General features: G+C 53.3%; 2 protein-coding genes across 2 annotated transcripts; one reads left to right on the top strand and one right to left on the bottom strand.

Annotated features, from left to right (window-relative positions):
• The first annotated feature begins 1,326 nt into the window (after positions 1-1,326).
• MAMSTR (MEF2 activating motif and SAP domain containing transcriptional regulator) lies at positions 1,327-10,028 on the top strand. Its single transcript, XM_059728471.1, has 13 exons — positions 1,327-1,434; positions 1,970-2,075; positions 3,030-3,095; positions 3,382-3,497; positions 3,806-3,881; positions 4,005-4,106; positions 4,352-4,497; positions 5,190-5,446; positions 5,734-5,869; positions 6,666-7,022; positions 7,386-7,523; positions 7,751-7,805; positions 8,035-10,028. The coding sequence occupies exons 2-13, from the start codon at positions 2,021-2,023 to the stop codon at positions 8,514-8,516; spliced, it is 1,986 nt and encodes a 661-aa protein (XP_059584454.1). The 5' UTR covers positions 1,327-1,434; positions 1,970-2,020; the 3' UTR covers positions 8,517-10,028.
• Positions 10,029-10,068: 40 nt separating this feature from the next.
• On the bottom strand, positions 10,069-15,606 carry IZUMO1 (izumo sperm-oocyte fusion 1). The gene is made up of 9 exons (XM_059729342.1): positions 15,194-15,606; positions 15,024-15,098; positions 13,793-13,879; positions 13,317-13,337; positions 12,878-12,958; positions 12,151-12,251; positions 11,894-12,056; positions 11,554-11,863; positions 10,069-11,224 (listed from the first exon to the last, which is right to left on the bottom strand). Exons 1-9 carry the CDS (start codon positions 15,420-15,422, stop codon positions 11,149-11,151), a joined length of 1,143 nt encoding a protein of 380 aa, XP_059585325.1. The 5' UTR covers positions 15,423-15,606; the 3' UTR covers positions 10,069-11,148.
• Positions 15,607-23,775: the final 8,169 nt, after the last annotated feature.

Here is a 23,775-nt window from a genome sequence, read left to right as displayed (position 1 = left end):
CTCTGCCTGGGGGACAGACCCCACTCACTGGGTGTGGGGAGCAACTGGTTCTGGCTTGGGTGCACGTGGAACTGAACCCAAGAGCACTCCCTGGAATACACCACATGCAGGAGGCAATGCTGTACATGTGCCCACTACACACACACACACAGAGTCAATAGAGGACATGGTGCTTTCTTGCACACTAGCTCTGGATCAGGGGAGGCAGCACTGCTTTCATATACCATCTCAGCAGGGGGCAGTCCTGCTCTCTCACTTGCCATCTCTGTCACACACACACACACACACACACACACACACACACACACACACACTCCCCAGCCCCACTGCCCAGTTCTCTGTCTATGGTCCAACTGGGCCTTTGTCATATCACGTGCCTATGCAGTTGGCTGGAGATGGGGTGCAGGGGTGGGGGATCCAGGGCTCTCAGGCCGGAGGTGGGGGTAGGGCAGGCAGCAGGCGGCTTTAAATACTCACATATGAACATGATCTGCCGCGTCAGTGAAATCCGGGCTGGCCCCGACGGCTGGGAACAGGTGCCACCTGTCGTGGGGCCCCGCCCCCTGCGCCTGTCTGCAGCCTTCTGCAAAGGGCAGAGGGCACACGGCATTCAGGGCATGGCTCCTCCTGGGCCTCAGTGCCACTCAGGCCTGTTCCGATCCCAGTGCTTCGGGGCCTGAGCAGTGCTCAGACCAATGGGGTCTCTCCCCCTGTGAAGCTGGGACATGAGGCACTGGTGTTTCCAAATGCTCTGCTCTTACACCGCAGAAATGCCACTGCGGTTCCTCTGAACAGTGGAGAAAGAACCACCTTCTGACCAGGCAAAGCTACATCAGGTGGTGGCAGTAGTAGGTTGTTACCCCAGAGTAACATTTGGTCCTGAGAGGGGCATGCAACAGCTTAGCTCCTCTACTTCCTAAAGCAAGGAGTGGGAGTCTTGATATCTGGGTTGTATCCTAGCTGGGGGAAAGCAGTGGGGTCTGCTGGGTTGGAGCAGTGGGGCCTGAGAGCCAGGACTCCTGGGTTTTCTCCCAGCCCTGGGGTGAGTGGGGTCTGGTGGCTACTCCAGGGCTGGTGCCACTCTCCTGGGCTCTCTCTTGCTGTGGTGCACAGTGCACGTTCCTCCTCGCGCCTGCTGGGTGTCGGGTGTCAGTGTAGATGGCATTTCTCACACGTAGGGGGGGTGGGGTGGTTCCAGCTGCTGTGTCCCCCCCCAGTGATGTCACCGCCCCCTTCCCCCCCCTCTGCAAGGGGGCTTCCCCGCCCCCAAGCTGCCGCTCCTTGACATCGTGTCCCATCTCCCTGCCCTGGGCGCACGGATCTAGGGGGCCGACCCCCCAGCACACTGCTGGCCAGATAGACGGACAGAGCCTGGGACAGGACAGTCCTGCAGCCACAGACCAGTCGGGCCCGGGAAGACCTCACAGAGAGCTGGTGGGTGGCAAACTCAGGTCCCCCTTCCCCTCCCCCTTCCCCTCCCTTTTCAGGTGGCCCCCCCCAGCACCTCTCCCCCTGCAAGTGGCCCTAGACCCCCCCACCAGCAACCCCCAGCACCCCAGCCTGCCCCTGGATGTCCTGCTGCTCAATAGATCTATCTCCCCCATAATCAATCCCTCCCAGATCAGGCTTTGGCCTCCTCATTCACTGATATCCATCTCCACCTATAGCCTCCCCCAGCAATGACTCCTCTGGGCACTCACTTGAATCACAGAGCATGGGAGAGGAGTGGGTGATCTGCATTAAAGCACCGGGTCTGGTCCTGGACTCTTGGGTTCGCTCCCAGCTCTCAGGGGACAGTGGATGTGAGAGGTGGGGGTGGGGCTTGAGGCCCACAAATGCCACAGTCTGGGGTCCCCCCCATCTCCCAGGGTCCATCTCTCAAGGTCAGTCACTCTGTGTGGCGGGGGGGAAAGGCTGCCTGGAAAACCCTCGGTGACCCCACATCTCTGTCTCCTGGTGGGGTCCCCAGCCCAGGGCAGCAGCCAGGCCGTCCCCGCTTTGCACCTCCCGAGCCCTGAAGATGACACTGCTGGCCTCAGAGCGGTCCCTGCTGATCCGGAGCAAGTTCCGGTCCGGTAAGTGCAGGCAGGATCAGGCCCTGGGGCCTGGCGGGCAAGGCTGTGGTTTAGGACCTGGGATCAGGGCCCCACCGCTTTGGCAAGGGGGTGGAGAGGCAAAATCAAGCCCTTGTGTTTCTTAGAGGTGGGCCCTGGGTAGTCTGTCCCCTGAGACCGGTGCAGTTTATGCCTGGCCTTGTTTCAACCAGACTGGGCTCCAGCCCCTCCTCCTGGGCCCCCAGGTCCCTGAGGCCTCATCCCAGTAAGTTCAGAGTCAGACACTCCACAGAGTCCTGGGTCTTCATGCTGCAGTCAAGTATCACCCTACCGCTTCCACTTGGATGCCCTAAATCCCTGAGGCCTCTCTGTAGCAGGTCTGGACACCTCAGCAGAGTGGGCTTGGAGGCCTGGATGCCCGGGTCTTTGAGGGCCCTCCCAGTTCAGCTCTTCAGCTGCCCCTGGCTTGGGTGCATTTCCCACTGGGAGATTTCCCCCAGCCCTGCAGGAGTTAATGGTCTGGGTTGGGGGGGGTGGATTCCATCCATTGGTCTGTCTGTCCAACCCACCCCCAAGGGACACAGGCTTCTCCCTCACTTCCTGTCCTAACTCACTTTTTGGCTGTTCCCCAGTTCTCTCCCCTCCCCCACCAGAGGCAGGGATGGGGGCCCAGGCCTGCAGCCCCGAGCACCACCACCCAGCACTGCGGGGTTCAGGGGCAGCCCTACAGGGATGTGTATGGGGGGAGGGGTGACCCATGGGGGGTCATGTTACCAACTCTCAAAATAGCTCTGGCCTGCTCTTTGCCACCCCCCAGCTGCCAGGCCCAGCTGGGACACCTGCAGGGAGGAAGGGGGGGCAGGAACAGAAGGGATGTCCATGCCCAGCCCCCACCCCCATCCCAGGCAGAGTCCTGAAGGTACCTGTGGGGGTGCATGGGCTCCAGCCCCCCCTGACCACACCTCTCCTCCCTAGTCCTGCAGCTGAGGATGCAACATCGCCGGTCCCAAGAGCAGCTCTCAGAGCAGCACGTGAGCCCAGGTAAGGAGGCAGGGGTGGGGGTACTTAGGCTGGGGGCCAAGGGGAAGCTATTGTGTGGGAAGGGCTGGCAAAGCCCCTAGGGTAGGGAAGGGAAGGGAAGGGATTGGGACCAGCCAAGGGAACCAGGGACCATGAACCCTACCTTTCCCCAAAGACCCCAGGATCACATCCTCCTCCTCCTCAAGTTCTCAGCCCCACTTGGCTCCCAGGGTCCCCTGTGCAGCAGAGTGTGAGAACACCTGGTCTGGACAGGCTCTAACTATTTTGTCTCTTGGCTTTCCCCCAGCTGTGGACAAGACCCCCCTGAATCACACGGAGCTGAATGGGACCCCAGAGCAGAGCCGGGTGAATGCAAAGAGAGGGGAAGGGGCACAGCAGCTGCAGGGCAGCCTGAGTAATGCAGTATGTAAAAGCACTACCACACCCATGGAAGGGACCCCCAAGCCCTGGAGATTTCCTGGGATCTTCCTCCTCCCCACATCCCAGAGGGGAAACTGAGCCAGTGGAAAAGGATGGTGGGAACAGGAGTCCTGGCTCAGCCTCCCTGCTCTAAACCACCAGACCCCACTCCCCTCCCAGCACTGGCATAGAACCCAGGAGTCCTGGGTCCCAGCCCCACCCTGCATCCCACCAGTCTCCTCTTCCACACCCTGCATCACCCCTGGTTGGGCTATGGGGGCTGCTTTATGCTGATGCCCCTCACCCCACAGGCTGACAGGACCCTGAAGCCACGAGGCCAGCACAGACCCCACAACACTGGAACTGCCAAAGGTCACTTCAGAGAAGGTAGGTGCCACTCAGATGCCTGGGTCCCCTAGCCAGCATACAGGAGAACTAGGAGTAGGTGTGATGCCCCTGATGGGGGTCCCCTGATGCCCTATCATCATCATGTTATGCCTCTCCTGACAGACACCCCCGGAGCCCTGCTGGAGATCAGGGACAGGACGGGCAAACACCCGCGCTGTGTGGCACCGCTAGACCTGCCCCTGCCAGAGCCTGAGCCCTGCCCCAGTGAGTTCCAGATACCTGGGTTCCACCCTTGGCACGTGGGGGATAGAGTGGTGGTTGGGGGGAGCTGGGACCCATGGACTCTGTCCTGGCTCAGGGGGGGGAGTGGGGTATGGGGGTGGAGGGTGAGTGTAGGGGGCTGGGAGCCAGGACTCCCAGGCATGGGGAAGGTGGGATCTGGCTAGCTGAAAGGGGGGAAGCATGTCCCATGGAAACTTCAGGGTTGCTCTGTTGCCCCCTCTCAGCAGATCCGGGCTCTGCTGCCCCAGAGGCCTTCCCCTTTGATGAAGACTTCAGCAGCTCATCATCCTTGTCTTCTCCCAGCCTCACCCCTTCCCCCACCAGGACCTCAGGCAACTCCTCCCCATCCTCTTCCACAGGAGCAGCTTTCCAGGTGAGCTGCAGGGCTGCTGATGGGGGGTAAGGGGGGAGGTTCCCATCTTTCTAGGGTCTTTGCTGCCCTCTGGTGTTATGTGTTCGCCATTGCATCTAAGTTTTTAACATGAAATAGGCAGGGTCCCTCCTGGGTCAGCTCTAGGAGGGCAGTGGTTCTGTAGGGTGAGCACTGGACACCTGAGTTCACTCTGAGATGTGGTGGGGGCTGGAGCACAGGGCAGGGGAAGTAGGACACGGGGGTCCAATGCTGCTTTGTGTCTTAATGGCACTTCCATTCCCATGTCCCTGCAGCCAGAGCTGCCCTCGGTCCTGGACCCCCAGCAGCCCACAGTGGTGTCAGCTTCAGAGGCTGATGCCCAGACTCCTGGGGGCAGCCCTGTGGGCCAGAATCCCTCTGTGCTTCCCAAGGTGGGTGATGGGACTGGAGGGGGATTGTTGTGCATGCTGGGGGGTTTCAGCAGCATTATTGGGGATTGGGGGTTCAAGCAGCAGAGAATGTGGGGACCTGGGGGGATCTCACTGGGGTTGGGCTCGGGGCAAGGGCACCTGAGTTCTCTCTCAGATCTGGGAGAGCTGTGAGGTCTTGCAGGTTAGTGTAGGGGGCTAGGAGCCCAGAAGCCTTGGTTCCTCCCCCTGGCTCACAAGCAGGAGCCCCTGGGATCAGGTCTGACTCTGCCTTCCTACCTGCAGGTGCCACCCCGGCCCTCTGAGGCATCACGGGCCACCCGCCCGCGAAAGGCAAAGGAGCCACGGCCTAAGGTGAAGAAACTTAAGTACCACCAGTATGTGCCGCCCGCAGCCAAGCCTGCCCGGGCACCCACCTTGGACACTGCCTGTGCCCGCCTGCTTCAGCACCAGCAACTTGTGTTGCAGCTCCAGGTCCTGCACCAGCGACAGGGGGGTACCTCCCCAGGGCCCCCCACAATGGGCCTGCCACTGGGCACCAGGTACCTCACACCCTATACCCCAACCCTGCACCCCAATGCTCCATGGCCCCCTGCATTGGACCTACTGCCGGGCAGCAGATGCCCACTCCCACCACTGCCCCCTAGGATCCCTTGCTGCTGGATGTTGGGACCCCCCATACCTGTCCTAAATCACAAATGTCATCCTGCAGCCCTTGGGTGTCAGGGACCCCCAAACCTGGCCTTGTACTCCTAGCTCCCCTTAATCCAGCCACCAGCTCCCCTCCACCACTCCTGTTCTTCCTAAACCCTACCCTCTCTCCCCACAGCCTCTCCACAGATCAAATGGTTGGTTTCCCAGCCACACCATCAGGCACAATGCCTCCCACTGTTGTCCCAGTGCCTCCCATCCCAGCCACACCCCCCAAGTCTGACCTGCTTCCAGCCAACTTGGATGACCTGACGGTGAGTGGGTGGTGGGAGACAAGGGCCTCACCTCCAATGCCCCTATCCCTGCTGTGACACCCAACACCCCCCCAGAATTGGGGCTTACAGAGGGAGCATCCAGCCTGGGGGGACAGGAAGGAATTTCTTGGGCCAGGGGTCTGCACCCCAACTTTCAGCCCCTAGCAAAATGGGGAGCAACCAAGGGGATGGGGTTTCATGCACCTCCCAGCTAGAATTCCCCATGGGAAGGGGTGCCCCTAAAGGGAACTAGACACAGTACATACCCCTCAAGCTACTGGGGAACAAAGGGCTGGCTCAGCCTTAAGTGAGGGGCATGGAAGGGGTGGGGCAGAAGAGGACAGTTTTGGGGATGGAGAGATGGGGATTTGGAAAGGACAGGGCAGAGTAGGGAGGGTTAGGGGAAGTGGGGACACATTGGGGGAAGGACTGACACTCCCCACTTACCACCATTCCCCATCAGGAGCAGAACTTTGTCTCCAACCCAGTCTCCCCAGCAATGCCCTATGGCTTCCCATGAATGCCCCACACTACCTAATATGGCCATCCCCAGTGCTCCTGACACTGCCCAGGCCCTTGGGGAAGAAATGCCATTTCCAGCCCCTCTGCGCCTTCAGATTGCCTCATTCCCCACTCCCCTCAACATAGTCGCCGCAGGTTCGGCCAAGACTCCCACCCTAGCTGGCTTCCCTGAACATTGCAGCATGCACTCAACATCCCAGAGCCCCAGTGTGATGCACAGTGCCCCCAGAGAGGCACCAATGCCCACTGTTCACCTTCCCCCTGATACCCACAGGTGTCAGAGCTCCGCCAGCAGCTGCGCCAGCGGGGGCTGCCCGTGTCAGGCACAAAGCCGGCACTGCTGGAGCGCTTGCGGCCATTCCAGGTGCGAGGGCCACAGGGGGGTGCAGTGGTGCCCCCGGCTGAGCGGGCACTGCAGGAAAAGCAACGGCTCATTGAGTCCCTGCGCCGTGAGCTGCGCCGGGAACAGCAACAAGCAGACGACCTGCGCCAGGAGCTAGAGCGGCACCAGCGCCTCCGGGGCACCTGCCCCCCGGCCCTGCCTGGATCTCCACCCCACCCCTGCCCCCTGCCAGGGGATGCTGGAACTGAGACTGAGACTGGGATGGTGCCCACTGGGGATGCCTTTGTGGTGAGCTGCTTCAAGAGAGTGCAGACTGAGCCTAGGGGGTGGGGCATTTGCAAAGTGGGTGGGGCACATGGCAGGGGCAGGGCCTGGGTTAAGGGGCAGGACCAAGTGGGTGTGGCATGTGCGAAGGCAATAGGGTGGTGTAGGCCAGGAGGTGGGGAGTGAGCCAAAAGGGGCAGGCACAGTGTGCTGAGGGGGCACTGGAGCAGAGGGGTGGGGACTGTGGAGGTGGGGTCTGCTGAAGGGAGTGGGCTGAGGGCAGGGCCTGGGCTCCCACGCAAGGGAGGGGGGCTCCTCACAAGGTGACTTAGGAGGGAGCAGGAACTTATCTGTGGACCCCAAATGACTCCTGATGTCCCTCTCCAGGTTTTCTGCCCCACATCATGTGAGCCCATTGGCCCTGACCCTGAGCTGCCCCTGCAGATCACAGCCAGCCCTGCCAGCCCCCCACCAGCACCCCGCTCCTTAGAGGAGGAGCTGCAGGAAGCCATCCAGAGAGCCCAGGTACGGTCTATGGCACGGCTCCTGAGGTGCCTCACCCAAGGTGATTCCATCTCAGCACCACAGCAGGGGGCCCTGTGTAACCAGCTGCCAGTGTGCTTCACCCCAGACCTCAGGGCCTAGTCAGGGGTCCCTGTATAACCCACCCCTAATGCCCCCATCTCAGAAGCAGCCACATCTCCATGCCAGGTGCAGGGGCCTTGTGCTCTCACCTGCTTCCCTCTCTGCAGCTGGTGCCAAGCGAGTCGATTGAGGACATCCTCGAGGAGCCCCTGGTGTGTGCAGGTGAGATCTGGACCCCCACAGCAGTGCCCTGCCAAGGGCTCCAGGCCACACTGTTCCTAAGGGAGCAGGGCAGGCAGCTCTGTTCTCCAGAGGTGTGAGGGGTTCTGCAAATGGGCAGGGGACATGGTGATACGGGGAGCAGGGAGAGGGGGTGCCATGTTGTGGGAAGGGGGTGGGCCTGTGCCACTTTGTTCCCAGACTTCTCTAACCCCTGTCCATGTCCCTCCAGGTGACCTGTTGCCGGCATCACCCCCTCTATCAGATGCCCCCACCCCAGCACCCTCATCGCCACGGCGGGCCTCCTCACCCACCAGTTTACAGGAGGCATTGCCTGCCAAGCGGCCACGTTGCAGCAGCAGTGGGAGTGAGGCCTGCACACCCACAGCTGCCATCTTGGATTTCCCCGGCCACTATGACTTCCTCACTCCATCTTCCTCCTCATCATCATCCCCATCCTCCTCCCAGGACTCCCTGTGTGGGGTCTTCTCCCCTGAGCCCCTGGAGATGCCCCCGTCACCGGAAGCTGGGCGGGGGACCGGGCCTCGGCCACCCTTTGACCCTGTAGATTGGCTTGAGGCCTTGACGTCTGGCTCAGCCTCAGGCCTGGGCCCCAGCAGCCCTATCAGAGCCAGCATCTTCTCCACTGACTTCTTTGACTCCCCTGACCTGAGTGTTAACCACATGATTGACCTCATGGTGGAGCAGTGGTAAGAACCACGGGACCACCGTGCCCACCCCATGCTCGCCCTAGCTGTTTTTGCCAGGCCCAGCCAGGGGGACAATCTCCCTGCACTGGGAAGGGGCTGCTGCTGCCACCATTGCTGTGGACATTAGCCAGGGTCACACCAATTCCAGACACCATCTTGGACGGGGGAAGCCATCAGTTGCAGTGATGCCAATTCTGGACACCATCGTGAATGCCTGAGCCAGTTATTTTGGGTCTTGCCAACTCTAGATGCCACCTTGGATGGTGGGAACACATTGGTCAGGGTTATGTTAATTCCAGCTGCCAACTTTGATGCAGGAAGCTATTATTTTTTATCTGAATACTAGATGCCATCTTGGATGGGAAAAGCCACTTTGGAATTATATCAACTCCAGCTACTATCTGGGATGGAAAACCTATTGGTCAGGGTGACATCAATTTGTAAACCCACTTTGGATGGAGTAACCTCGTTCCGTGTCATGACAAGTCCAGCCACGTGAGATGGGGGATCCTATTGTTTTGGATGATGCCAGCTGCACATGCCACATTGAAATGGGGATGGCATTGTTCTGGGACTGACAATGACTTCAGACCCCATCCAGATGGCAGCCCACTGTTTTGGGGTAATGTCAACTCCAGCCACCATTTTGCATAGATCAAATCATATTTTGGAGTTGCATCAACTGCAGATGGTATCTTTAATAGAACAAACCACTGCTCAAGGGAAATGTCAGCACCAGGCCCTTTTTCAGATGGAATACGTCCTTGCATGGGGTAATGACAAATTTGGCCATTATCTCAGACAGGTCAAATAGCTTTTCATGGTGACTGCAACCCCACATGCCATTTTGAATATGTTAAACCTTTGTTTTGGGTGATGCCAACCTCTGCTACCACGTTGGCTGAATCAGACTATAGGTATTATAGCTCTCAGTGCCATCTAGATGTGCCCAATCATTGGTGTTTGCGAGACATTAATTTCAGGTGCCATCCTACTGGGGAGAAGCCATTTAATTGGATCTAATACTCCATATGAGAACAGGATGCGAGAGGAGACGCTGTGAAATGCCATTTTGTTTGGGCCATACCCGCTCTGACATGCACTACGCAGGAAAAAGGAGATGCTAACAATGGAAGTCATTTTGGATGGACCGTACCATCTTTGGACATTATTAGATATGGAGACGCTAGCTCTAGACTTCATCATGGATGGGCTGTACTGTCATGGACCTAGTTTTGTCAGGGGAGGGAGGTGCTCACCCTAGGAGCCATCTTGGATGAGATGTACCATTCTTTGAGCTAATATGGGGATGAGGATATGCTTGCTACAGGTGCCATTTTGGTTAGATGCTACCATCTTTTGGTCTGCTGTAGGCAGCCTGACTCCCTCTGTCTTGTTATTAGCCCTTTGAACACTATGCCCTTTTCCCAACTAGCTTCCCACTGGCCCCTAGGTTCCCCCCTTCCTCTTGTGAGCAAGACTCCCCATACCAAATAAAACCACTCCACCCTTTGAACCTCTCTCTCCTTGTTAAACTTGCCCTGCCCCCAGTGATCCCACCCATACCCTTTCTAGGGAGTCACACATATCTCTCCCAGGACCCCCTGCCTCTGCCCCCCTGCCCCATATAATGTTCAGTCACTCCTCCAGTGGTCTGTGTATTGCCAGATCACATGCCCCTCATGGCACTGTTGAGGGGAAGCTTGCAGCTGCACTGGGGCACTACTGTAGCGAAGCTCACAAAAGCAAATCTGGAACCCTCTTGACAGCCCCAGACTGGGGACCACCTCCAGGCAGCAGAGTCCTGTGCTAGGGGTTGGGGGAGGGGAGGGGAGGGGGGAACAACGACAGTTCCCTAAGGGATCTGATCTGGAGGGGGTAGCCATGAGGTGTATGTTTGGTGGCAGCTTCCAGTAGCCAAAGGTTGCTGAAAAATTTGGACCGAATTGGTTTTTATAGTCAGTGAGAAGATTCCGGACTCTGCAGGGGGGGGAAGCTCACAGCCTGCGCCAGGGCACTCTCATAGGGAAGCTCACAGTCAGAAAGCTCAGCCCTTGTCCATATCCTGCAGCCTCCCCACACAGAGGGAGGCTCCCCTCCTGAGCGCTAGTCAATACTGGGGCCCAGAACAGCTGTTTATGAGTCTTCCATCCAAATCAAGCTGGGGGACCCCTCTCACTCCCCCTCATGTCAGGGAGGCCATTCCCCTGCACCCCATACTGGGGGCCCTGTGGGGCAGGGCAGGGCAGGACAGGGAATTAGGCTGCCCCACCTCCCTAACCCTGCTGTTCCACCCAATAAAGTGTCTTCTCACTGCACTGGCTACTTCAGCACTGAGTTATTCTGTGGGGGGGAAAGCAAGGGGAAGGGGGGCAATGGGAAACAAAGGCATGGAAGGGGGCACAACGATTTCACAATCCTGACTCTCAGGCCCCTGCTGTAACCCACCAGACCTCACTCCTTTCTGGAGCTAGGAGAGAACCCAGGTGTCTGAGACTAGTGAGCACTGGCAATAATAGTCTCTCTGTTATATACATAGAAAACAGTTCAGGCTGGTTCCTCCTCAACCCCCAACCAGCCCAGAGGAGTGGTGCTGGTGCTGAGGGGCTGAAAGCCTCCAGGGAGGGGTGGGGCTGTCATGCCCTCAGCAATCTGCTTTCCACATCATCATCATCCTTCACTGCCCTCTCCTGGCGGTGGTAGAAACAGAAGCTGCAAGTGGGGAGAGGCATGAGATGGGGGAGGGACATGAGGAGCAGTGGGAGGGGAGCAAGTCAGGGGGGAGAGGGCAAGGAAATCGGGGGCCTCACTTCTTCCCTCCTCCCTGAAATGAGGGTTCCTCCCATTCCCCCTCATGGAGCCCAGAAAGCAAAGTGGGTATGGCCACAGACACCAGGTCCTGCTTCCAGAGAGGTGGAAGCTGCAATGCCCAGGAGAAAGTGCGATGCCCAGGCCCCATCCCCAATGCATGATGCCCAAAGGCTCTCCAGGTTGGGGACGGGGAGCAGTGCCTGGGCAGGGACCCTGGTGTCCAGACTCACCAGCCAGCAAGGAGTAGCAGAATGAGGCCAGTGCTGCTACTGATGACAATCCAGACAGTCCAGTGGGCCAAAGCGCCTGGCACCCATGGTGTGGGGGGCACTGTCAGGGGCCCCCGTAAGGGGGCCACTGTAGGGAGGACTGAGTTGTTCCCCAGGGGTGTCACTGTAGCAAAGAGGGGAGATCTGTGAGGTGGCTGCCTCAGATGCCTGGGGTCTATCCCAGTTCTAGGAGGGGCAGTAGGGTCTGGTGGGTGAGAGCAGGGGGCCTGGGAGCCAGGGTGCTTGGGGTTTCTCTCCATTCTGGAGGGCACTGGGGAAGATGTTCAATCACAGCTGTCAGGACCCCCTTCACCTGTGACCTGGAATTGCATCTGAGAGCAGAGCATGTTCTTGACATCACGCATCTCACAGCGATAGCTCCCAGAGTCATTCACTGTCACCTCCTTTCTCACCAGGAATGGGTCTGGACCAGACACAATGTGCTGCTCTGTGTGCCCCCACACCTGCCAAGACAGTGGAGCTGCAGATCAGGGTGAGGGGCTGTGGCAAGGCTGGCAGGGAGCTGGGTGCTGCAGGGAAGAGTGAGGGGCACTGTACCCGGTAGAAAATGTAGTTCTTGATGCCATAGCTGACATGGTGCCAGGTCAGGGCACAGTCCAGGATTAGGTCCTCATCCTCCTCCACCTCTAGCTTCCGATCTGCCCAACGTATGGGATCAGCACTAGTATAGGCGCTGACTCTATGGGTGCTCTGGGGCTCAAGCACCCACCGAAAAGAAACAGTGGTGCTCAGCACCCAATAGCCATGCCCACTTGCTTACAGATGGTAAAAAAAACCCAAAAAACACACTTTACCAGAAGAGGCAGTGCATTACTCCAACCTGGCTCTGCAGCATCTGTAAAGACTGAGCACTTCAGCTGGGCTTTCTGGTGCTTTTAGCTAAAGCTGATCTAATCAGCTATTCAATAAAAGCACCAAAAAAGCCCTACTAATTTGCCCAGTCTTTACAGACACTGAAGAGCCAGGCTGAAGTAAGATGCTGCCTCTTCTGGGCATGCACACAGCTCGGCGTGGGAACATGCCAAGTTTAAAGTAAAGTGCCATTTTTGGGTTTGTTTGGTTTTTTTTATGTCTGCAAGCATTCACCAGCAAAACCCAAAGTCAGCGCCAATGAGCACTAGGGGCCCATCTACCAGGCATCCTGCCCCCTGCCTGCCCTGGATCTGGCTTCTGACTATGTTATGCTGGCCTGGTGCCTATGAGTGATACCCCCTCTACTCATCTGTCCTACCCCTTCTTCTGCCCATGGCCCCTCTGCACTCACCTCCACAGTGCACATCTTTGCTGCAGGTGTGGATGTCAGTCTTACATGTCTTGCAATCAGTCAGGAGCTGCAACAGCTGACCTGTAGAGACAGGGGTTTATAGCCCAGCTGGAGGCACCATGCAGGGGAAAAGGAACTGGATCTGGGGGATAAAGGAGATCAGAGGTTGGGAGAGTCAAAGAATAGAAAGGGGTGGGAAGGGAGTGCATCCTGGCTTTTTTGGTGAATTAGAGCCAGGTGATTGGGTTCAGAGCATGGTAGAGGGAGGTGGCCTGGAACAGGATGGGTCCTGGGCATGGGGGGCAGTGCTGGGGTGTTCTCTTTCTCCTTATGGTGGTCTTGACCCTACAGGGTCCCCTAGGCCCACTCTCCTCTCCTGCAAATCTATCCCACATGCCCCTCCCTGCCTCAAGCACCCTCTCTCTGCATTTTCACTCACCACATTTGTTCAGGCAATAAACTGCAAAAAAAGAAAGTGTGAGTAAGAGACAGAAATTGGTCCTGCCTAGGCAGTGGGAGAAAATATTATTTGTGGGGGCTGAGTAAAACTTAAAAGATAATTCTACTGTGCTGCTTGGGGGGGGGGGGTGCAGGGCATGCCTGCCATCTGACCCCCACCCCTCTTTCCTGCAGGGCTCGCACGCTGGTGCTGTACAAAACGGCAGAGGAGCATGCAGCAGGGACACTGGGTGCGGCATTGCAGCAGCGGGGCATGGCAGTGGCACTGGAGCAGTAGAGCCATGTGGAGCTGAGCATATGTGGGGCACTGGCCTGGCTGCATGCCAAGCAGTGCTGGGTGCTGCTGCTGTCACTGGCTGCCAAGAAATTAGTGGGTGGGGGGACTAAGCCCCATTAGCCCCAGCCTTCCACTGCCTATGGGGGTTGTGGGGCAGGAGTGAAGCGGACCAGTCTCACCCAATGTTTGGAAGCGGTTGATGATCTTCTGGAAGGTTTCTCTCACCTCCTGGAGGCCCCACATCACCTCATTGAAGAGCTGCTCATCTAGGGAAGGTGACAGACAGGTTTGAACCCCAGACTGCCATACTGGTGTGGGGTAGAGGAAGAACCTCCTTCTCTAGCCCCTTCCACTCTCCTTACAGAGACCAGTGACAATGCTGCCATCATTAGGGTCCAGAGTCAACAGGAAATTGATGTCATACCCTCACCCACTCTCCAGAATCCAAGCCTTGCCCTGCAAAGTGGTCCCTCAACCTAACAACAGAGAATTGCCCTGCGACCAGAGGCTAAATTGACCTAGTTGTGGCCTGGAGCTCTGGAGGGAAGACTTTTGGAAGGGCTGTGTGAGCAGTTTTTGACATAGTTTCCTAGCAAGACATCCAGATGTCCTTTTCACCGCAGAGGAACACAACAGTTTGGGCCTGGCAGCAGGTCCCAGAGACTGCCCTGTGACTGGATCCTGGTAACACTTATGTTAGTTAACATTTCTTGGGTGTCGTTGCCAAGTTAAGTATTATTGCTAGCAGGCTGTAGTCTACAAAAACTCATGCCTCTCTGAATGAGTCTATAAGATGACATCCAGCCTTGCTTTCTCCTACAGTTTTGTTACATGTTGTTTGTTAATGCCTGAGGAAAAGAAAAGGAGGTTTGGGGGTGCAGGAGCTGAGGCAAGCAGGAGTCCCAGGGAGGACGGAGGGAGCAAGCAAGGTGGTGCATGGTGACTGTTTAGCACTATGCTGGCAGGAGCTGTAGCACACAATGTTGGCACCACCAATAAAGACTGGCTTGAAACAAGAGCTGTCTGCTGTGCTGTTTGGGACATCAGCGCTCTGCTTCCCCAGCCAGGAAGGCAGTGGGGGTGCTACCAGGTGTTGGGGGAATCCAGGGAAAAAAAAACAGCAGGGGGCCTTGAAGCCAGAGGCTTACCCCTCTCGAAGCCATAGCCAAGGGGGTTGAGGAAAAGGGGGAGGCTTTCTGAGGGGAGGAAGTCCCGAGACGGCTTCCCTTGAGCGTTTGGGGCTGAAGGTTACTGGGCTCAGCACTGGCCGGGGCTTGGCACGAAGCAGCGATGCAAGGATGAACTGAACGGCGAATGCCCGGAGCGGCCGCCAGAGGGCACCGGAGATCCCCGCCCGCCGGCCGGGCCAGGGGCACAGTGGCCGGGCGGCGCGGCGCGGCAGGCGGGCACCTCGGAACTCGTTGTCCCTGATGCGGGTCATGACCCGCCTGAACGCAGCGGCGGCCTCGTGCAGGGTCTTCTCGTCTGCGGGGGCGGGGAGAGGGGTCAGGGTCGCTCAGCCCAGCCCAGCCTAGCCTCCCCACGGGCGCTGGGCGGGGAGGGGCCGGGGGAGGCCGCACCGATGAGCGCGGCGGGGCCGCGGGCGCCGGGGGGCTGCTCGGCCAGGCCCAGTACGCCGCGCTGCAGGACGGCGGCCACGCGGGCGCGCAGCTCGGCGTCGCGGGGCACCTGCCGCAGCAGGAAGGGCCCCCGCAGCTCCTCCAGCAGCCGCGCGGCGCCCGGGTCGCAGTGCAGGCAGCCCCGCGCCCGCAGCGCCAGCCACAGCCACAGCCACAGCGCCCACGCCATGGCCTGCCGCGGCCGCGCGCACGTGCCGCCCGGCCAATCGCCCCCAGTTCCCCGCCGTAGCGTCACAATGGCTTGGCCAATGGCAGGCCGCGGCCGGGGGCGGCGCGCGAGGCAGCCGGGTGCTGGCGGCCGCGGAACCGCGGCAATGGGGGCTCCGCGCTGCCCTGCCCGGCCGGGCGCTGCCCCTCCCCAGCCCCGGCCGCGCCGCTTCCCGCTCAGCCTTTCATAGCGGCTTGTGTGTCAGGGCAGAGACCACCTGCCGTGGCGGGGGCGGGCTAACGATGGACACGGTCTGCTTTGCATTAATTAACCTTTGATCCTAACGAGCAACCCCGGGGAGGGGTCGGGGGCGCTCATAAAAGCAACATGAAGATTGATGGCGCGAGGGAGCTGCTTTCCCGGTGCGAGGGGCCGGGCGGGGGTGCTGGGTGTCTGGGGGCGCCCACAGCTGGGGTGCAGGTCGGGGGCCATGTCTTGTTGCTCGCCCTGCCCCTCAGCCTGGCTTCTTCCCCGACCAGTCACCAGCACTGGGGCTCTGTCATGCTGGGTGCTGGCCAGGCCCGAGGTCACCAGAATTAGAGCCTTGTCACTGCCCTGGGCCAGCACCCCCCAGCCTGGGCATGGGCTGCCTGTGGGTAACTTTCCTTCAGTCCCACCCTGTGATTTGTTCCTCCTCTCCCAGTCCCTGTCCCGCCTCCAGCCCCCCCACCTCTCTACTACCGCTCCCACTGACCCACCCATCGCCTGCCTGGAGTGGTGCCGCCTGCCTCTGGGACAGAAGGATTTTAGGGACTCCAGGTCCTGAACCTTTGGGGGTGCTGCTCACATTTCCCCCACTGCCCCCCTGTCCTGGCAAGGGGGGGGGTCTGACCTGCCTTTGGGGTACCACACAGCGCCAGGCTCGTCACTCCATCAGGAGTGTGGGGGTGTCTGGACGTGGTCTGGGGAAGTCCCTTGCAGCACGGTGAGTCTGAGCGCCCCGGGTTAGTGCAGATGCGCAGCATGCTCACGTAGTTCCCAGGATTTCCCCATCTGGGCTTGCTGGGGACACCCTGATCCCCAGGTGCCCAGTTCCCATGTGGGGCTTTTCTTATCCAGGTTAAGGAATAGAACTTGGGTGTCGTGTCTCCCAGACCCCTGCTCTAATCCACCCAACCCCACTGCCTTCCCAGAGCAAGGAGAGAAACCAGGGGTCCTGGCTCTCACCGGATGCCCACTGACCCAGCTCCCCTCCCAGTGTTGAGGAGAGGCGATGAGGGATTTGCTGTCAAGGGCTGCTCCAGCTGCACCCAATCTGGTTGTGAGGGCCTATAGGGCATTTAACCCCATATGCATCTGAGTTGGGGGGTATCCCCTTCCCCCTGTCCTCCTTCCCCTAGTGCCTGGAATTGTTTGGGGGCCCATTTGTGATGGGGGATTCCTGCCTGTTTCAAGGGGCAGTGTGGGGGCAAATCTCCATGGGACCCTGCCTAGTGCCCCCTGAATCCTTCCTCTTCCCTGGGTACCACCTTGGCATTCCAGCCTGGACAGTTGGGTCCCAGATGTGCCCAGGGGGTGGTGGCCCTGTACAGAGCTATGCTGAGAGGCACAGATGGGTGGCCTGGTGGGGTGCCCGGGGGTCCAGGGCCCTGCAAGGGCAAAAGCTTGAAGGGACACATGAGACAAAAGAGACTGCGACAGGGAGGGGAGGGAGGGCAGACAGACGGATGGATGGATGGACACAAAAGAAAGGAGAGGACTATGCTGGTGGGCACTCAGCATTGGGCCCAGCCATGCAGCAGTCTCTGGGGTGAGAGCCTCCCTGTTGTTATATTATTAATGGTAATGTAAGAGCCTGAGCGCCATCCACGTCTCTCAGCAGAAGGGCCCTGGCCGGCTCCCAGTATAGAATAACCAGATGCATTGGCCACCCTGAGTGTTCCAGGCACTAAGCTGTCTGTACCAGTGGGACCCTTAATAATAATAATAATAATAATAATGATGATGATCTTAAACTATCTTATAGGAACCATGTCATCAACCCTGCTCATCAGGCCATCTTTAACAATAACGTCCTCATCAGAACTGCAGGAAACACATTCATCCCATTATTTGTAGTGATAGCCTTTGGGTTCACTTTAATATTCCTAATAATAATAATATTCTAGAACTCAATCATATCCACAGTGGTAATGCTTTTAATCTTACTATCATACCTATAATAAAATTGTTCTTAAGGATAATAGTCTTGATCTTATTTTACTATATGTGACTTATTTTAACAAGCATATCCTCAATAATATTCTTGCCATCATTAGTAATATTAATAATAATAATAATAATACTGATTTTGAGTAATAACCACAAAGATTACAACTAGAATATAAAAGAAAATGAGGAATAAAGAAGGCTTCTAATAATAACGCATTTAGATCCAGAAACTGGCAGCCAAGTACTGAAATAATGGCAAATAATAACAGTAATTATGATGATAATGACAACAGTGATGATGTGGGTCCCACTCACCACCAGTCCCAGGAGGGACAGGGCTAGTGTCCATACACGGAAGGGCAAGGAAAGAATGAAAAAAAGGACAGAGGGGTGATGGAGGGGAGAGCAAGGGAGTGGGTCGGGGAAGGAGCTACTGGCAATGGAGAGCGGGGAGTAAAGGCAGAGGGGAGGAGGAAGAACAGGAATGCAGGGGGTAAGGAGGAAGAAGGGGTGCAGAAGTGAGGAGGGAGCACAGGGGTGTGTGGAAGGCATTCAGGGAGTGGTGAGGGAGTAACCTAGGAAAGCCAGAGTGGTTGCCTAAGAGCAGCAGCCTGGAAAAGAGGAGGAAGAAAGGAGTGAAAGAGAATGGGTGTTAAACAGGGTAGATGGACAGATGGAGGGGAAGGCAGGTGATAGATGTGTGCCTCTCCCATGCTCTCCCAAGAATATGGGGTGCTTTGCTTTTATGTAAGCCAGGGGGGTCAGGGGCTTTGCCTCCTCTGCCAGCTGAGATCTCTGCCCACCAGGGGATTCTGGCACCCAGACTGCACCTCAGCCAGTTCAGAGATCAACATCTCCCATGCCCTGAGCCCTGTGAATCCCGCTTCCTTTCTCCCTAATGGGTGAGGACTGGGAGCCAGGCCACCTAGGTTCTACCCCAGCTCAGAGAGGGGAATGGGGTTTGGTGGGAGAGATCTAGGGGAGCTGGAAGCCAGGACCCTGGGTTATTTCCCTGCTCTGGGAGCAGCGTTTGGTCTGGCAGGTTCGAGCAGAGCCCCAATGCTTGTTTTCTTCTACATAGTGCAGGAGAGTCAGACCTGCTGTTAAGAATCCCAGTGGAGGCGTTTCTGGATTTGTGCTAGGTTGACTGTGAGGAATAATTATGCTATAGCGCAGTGCCCCGTGCTGCGCTTTTTCACCTCGCAATTCTACTGAATGCTAAATACTGAGGAATAACTGTAATTCCCAGCCTGCCTTTACAGTTTGGAACAAGCTGTGTGTGGCCGACGTAGAATGTATTTGAATTGATAAAGAATATGCAACAGTCTGCGACCTGATTGTACCAAAAATAAGAAATGGATTGAAATGATAATTTGAAACAAATAGTCTAGAATTTTGATAGCAATGAAATTATGTAATAGATTTGTCAATGATTGCCAATGGACTGTTAATACAATTAGTTATTGATAGTATAAATTATTATTAGCAATAATAATAATAATTTCTCCTAGCTTTGTTAACAATAAGACACCATCAATAAGCAGAAAACCTTGGATTATTTATAATAGTCTATTATGATTAATATTAGTATGAGAATATTAGTATGTAACAATTTATGCTGGGAATAAATCACCACTTTAACTGTTACTAACAATACTTTCTAAGGGCTGGTAACAGTATTAAAAAGCAGTGATAATTTCACAGTAAACCAAATATGGTATTATTATTCTTGTTATTTGGATAAAATAACATGTTAAGTAATGTCAGAAATACACAAGTGCCTTGAATTGTTCATAATCATTCCTAAAAAATAAATAGTCAAGGCTGATATAGTTATAAATTGCTGGTTAATATTTTTAGTGGTAAATGAAAAGTTCATATTTTCATAGTTAATATCAACTAATGGCCTCTTGAGGATAATAGGGAAAATAATAATTAGAAAACAGTGACATTCACATTAATATTAAATAATAATGCAGATATGTTGGACATTATTAAGTGATGGGTTATCATTGTTCATAATAGGAAATAGAAGATGATTGGTAGTAAAAATGTAAATGAAGACTTTGGAATGATCAATAATAATTGGAATATACGATAACTGTAATAACAACAAAAATAATGTCATATTACCAAAATGCACAACATCTTAACAACATCAGCAAATATATTAATACATTTAACTTGGAATTATTATTGAATTGTTTATAATTAAATGTGTAATTAAAATATTGTTGCATTATAATAGCATAACGTCAAAATAATGTTTGCAGTAAATTAACCTGAAGTTAATTATCCAATAGATCATTGTATGAGGACTGAGGGTGATATTAATAAAGAGTAACTGCATTTCTGAAACTATTGTAATTAATAGTATTTTATTTTGCATACAATTACATTAATTCAATTACTGATTGTATTAATAAAGACTAATAGTCCTCATAGTAATCATATTTAATAATTCAGATTTTTGCAGTAGCACTGATAAAACAAAAAGGAATAATGAATTAGCAATATTTGAAGTGTTTAGCAATAATTTATTATAATCAGCAATATATTTTAAAGCCATTATTGTTAAGATCATTTTATAAATATGATAATACATCTTTTAGCTTTCGTAAGCATCATAAGTAACATGAAACACATATGGGAACTAAAATATTTTAGAACTATCCATTGCTAGCATCCTAGAAAAGATCTCTGGTTTATCTTAAAAAAATTATGTGATTGTAATTTAGACAAAAGCAGTAATGTTAGCAGAGAAGCATTAACAACAGTAACTGTAAAAGAATTCAGAATAATTCTTAATGATATCTATCATTATAGCAACATAATAATAATCTTCTTGATAACATGTTAATAATAGCAGCCTTGCCGTTAAAAATCTTCTTAGATGCATGGAATAGTACCTATTCTGCTTTGTGAGAATTATGATTAGTAATAATATTACTTTGTAAATGCTTGTCAAATTTGGGACACACTCTCCTGCAATCATTGAATATACAGATTTCTGAGTAAAAATAGTAATAACAAAATGATAATTTATCAATGCAGTATTTTCTATTTATTATTTATTAAGGACATATTTAGTATTACTGCATTTATTATTGATAAGCAATTGAGGGTAATATTTTATCATAGCAATACTAGACTGTTATTCCTAATAACAGCACACTTGCTGTTCTAAAGCATTTGTCTGGCTACACCACCCCCACCAGTGAGGAGACACCATTGTAGTGAAGGACTTTTTTCCGCCAGGGTGAGTGCTGTTCTGTGTCTGGGGGGCCAGGGAAATGCCTACCTGCATTGCTATTCTGATGAATAACAATAGTTATGATGATTAATCAATCAATCGATCATAAATCATGAAATAATTATTGCTCAATACCAATTACTAATAATTACCTGTAATTAGACTCTTGAGGATTCCTTTTACCACTCCCACCCTCACCCAAGTAGCCCAGATTTGACGGTGCCAGTGGTGGCATCTAGAAGCACTGAATCCATTTTATCCATGGGGAGGGTGATTGAAATGTTTCCTTTGACTGGGGTCAAACACCTAGATCCACCCTGGCTCTCTGGCAATCCAACTCTCACCGGCTTCAGTGGGCTTTTAAGAGGTAGGGCAACCTTTGGAATCCCTACTGGGCTGAGACTATTCTGGTGAGGTCAGATGCCAACATGTCTGGGGACAAAAGGCTCAGGGGAGCAAAAGGTCAAAGCATTTAATCTAAGTTGGGGTTGGATCCATTTAGGAAGGAGACTGGGACACTGTGCCTGTGATAGCAGGGGACTTGTTCTGCAGGTCTGGGATGCTGCCTGGCCTGTGTTCCTATGATTCATCTCAAATCCTGATGCAACGCAACGTGATGCAACGCGATGTGACGTGACACAGTCAAAGCAAAATGTTTCCACTTTCCTGAAAGGTTTTGCTGAGGTTGTTCTGATATTTCCCATGTAAACTATTCCCAGCAGTTTTGTTCCCAAGGAAATGCCAGGTTTCCTTTCTTACCCAGAGCCACCAGTTGGAAAGGCCACATTATGCCACAGAAGAGCAAGGCTGAATTTGTGCTCTGCCTCCCCTGTTGGATCTCTGTGTAACTGGAAAGTTGAGCAGCACTGGTGTAACTTTCCGTCCTAATGCACATACTCCGGGATAAATACCAGCCTACGGTGGGGAGCAGCTAACCTGCTCTGAAGTTCATATGTAATCTTTAAGTACAGCACTTTAACTGCAGCAGGAGAATTAGAACGCTAACATTTTGGGGATAAGAACAGACCAGAGGGCTTCTAGAATGAGAGTGCTAAGATGTCATAGTAAAGCTGTTGGAGAAGATTGTCCAGGCTAAAAATGATGCTGGAATTCCCCCTCGCTGAAAGGAAATACCATTTACTGGCTTACATATTCCTGCTTTCATTCCTTTATTGTGAAGGCAGCAAATACATATTTTTCTTTCAGTGACATTCTTGGCCCATCTGAATAAAACGGGGCAGAAGTGAATGGAAAGGAAATTCTTCCCATGGGAAAAGATTTCCTTTAGAAGGAAGGAAATATAGTCCTAAAAGGGCAGAAAGCTGACAAAGCCCCAATCCCAGTGACTCTGGGCCTGGGCAGTGCCCATCACAGACAGGGCCCTGATCTTGCCATGACCCTCTTGACTCTTCAGTAATAAAGATCAGTAAATAGCAAAGCCCATGGCTCTGCGTTCTGCTCCCGTCCGGCAGCCTGCAAGTGCACTGGCAGCAGCCATCCTGATCCCTCCCTGGGGATGGCGCGGCACAGAGTGCGCTGTTTATTTTTCCCACACTGGGGTCAGATTGTTCCTATAAAGCTGGAAACCTAACTCCTGCGGCTTGTGAGTCGGCGAGGGGCTGCTCAGCTCTTTGAGGATTCAAGCCCTGGGGTCCAGATCCCTGGTGGGAGTAATTCAGCTGAGTTCCACTGGAATAGTGCTAGGCAGTGGCAGGTGGCTTGTCCGTGGAGCTGCGTAACCCTGGTTGGGACAGATGTGCTCCATGATCATTGACCTATTGAACCCCAGGGGTGCTGCCATGCCTCAGTTTGTTGGGGACTGTGGCTAGCTGAGATCAGGCCAGGGTTTAAGTGGAGAGTGCAGGGTTTCCAAGGCCAGGACTGGGACCATGAGTGAGGTGCCCTGACAAGCCATTAGCCCTGTACCCTGCCTCAGTGGTCCCAGTGGGGCACCATGAGTTGCCTGCCAGGTGCCGGAGGTACCAGCTCCCTGCACCATTGATCACTGACTTAGTCCAATTGAAATGTTATCTAATTAACCATGACAATTTTTATATGATAATGAATGTACTAGTGTTATGCCAAGTCATTCAGTATTTGTTTTCCAATTGATTTATTAATGCAATGGTGCTTATTCCATGGTTATTAATTAATACAGAATTAAGTATCTCTTAGAGATACTAAAGTATCTATAGTAAAGTTCTGATAATTTAGATAATGTAAGCTAATTATAGCTTATATTAGCTTATTAACCTTTCAAATTTTTTGTTCATTAATTTATTAATGTTTGCCAATTAATTTACTGAGAATCTCTAATTAATATTCTGTTTTTGCTGAAAAATTTACACATTATTTGTGTTACATGTTTACCGATTAATGTGTTTTGTACTAATGATAAATGGTATTTATTAGCGAATAATTAATAAAGTGACTAACAATTATTATTATTTATTAGTTCAAGAAAATGAATACTAAATTTATACAAATAGCTAATAAATTACCACATCTGCATACAATTTGTTAGTTAATTGATTTATGAACTATTCAACAATTAAGTCAAATAACTTACAATTTATTAGCTTTTTGAGTTGATAGTTATATTAGCTAAATAATTCTTTTAGCTGATTTCTTAATTGTTGTTCCTTAAACATTTGTTAACTATTAATGACTAATTACTTAGCTGTTATAGAAAATAATTGACTATTATTCTTGATGTATTGATTACTACTTATAAATTATTATTATATACTAGGCTTTTACCTTGAGAACAATTAAGGACAGTAAAATATCCTCCCTTGCCTCTCTTTATCCTGCCTGCACCTTTAACCTATAAGCACGTGATGAAGGTTTGTTGGCAAATGATGAATAGGAGCATGGCTGGAAGGATAGCTGGCCAGAGGGATGCACCCA

Source organism: Alligator mississippiensis, chromosome 5 (genome assembly GCF_030867095.1).
Source record: "Alligator mississippiensis isolate rAllMis1 chromosome 5, rAllMis1, whole genome shotgun sequence".
Taxonomy (NCBI): domain Eukaryota; kingdom Metazoa; phylum Chordata; order Crocodylia; family Alligatoridae; genus Alligator; species Alligator mississippiensis.
The sequence above is the reverse complement of the archived record's forward strand: the minus strand, read 5'-3'. Positions and strand labels throughout refer to the sequence as shown.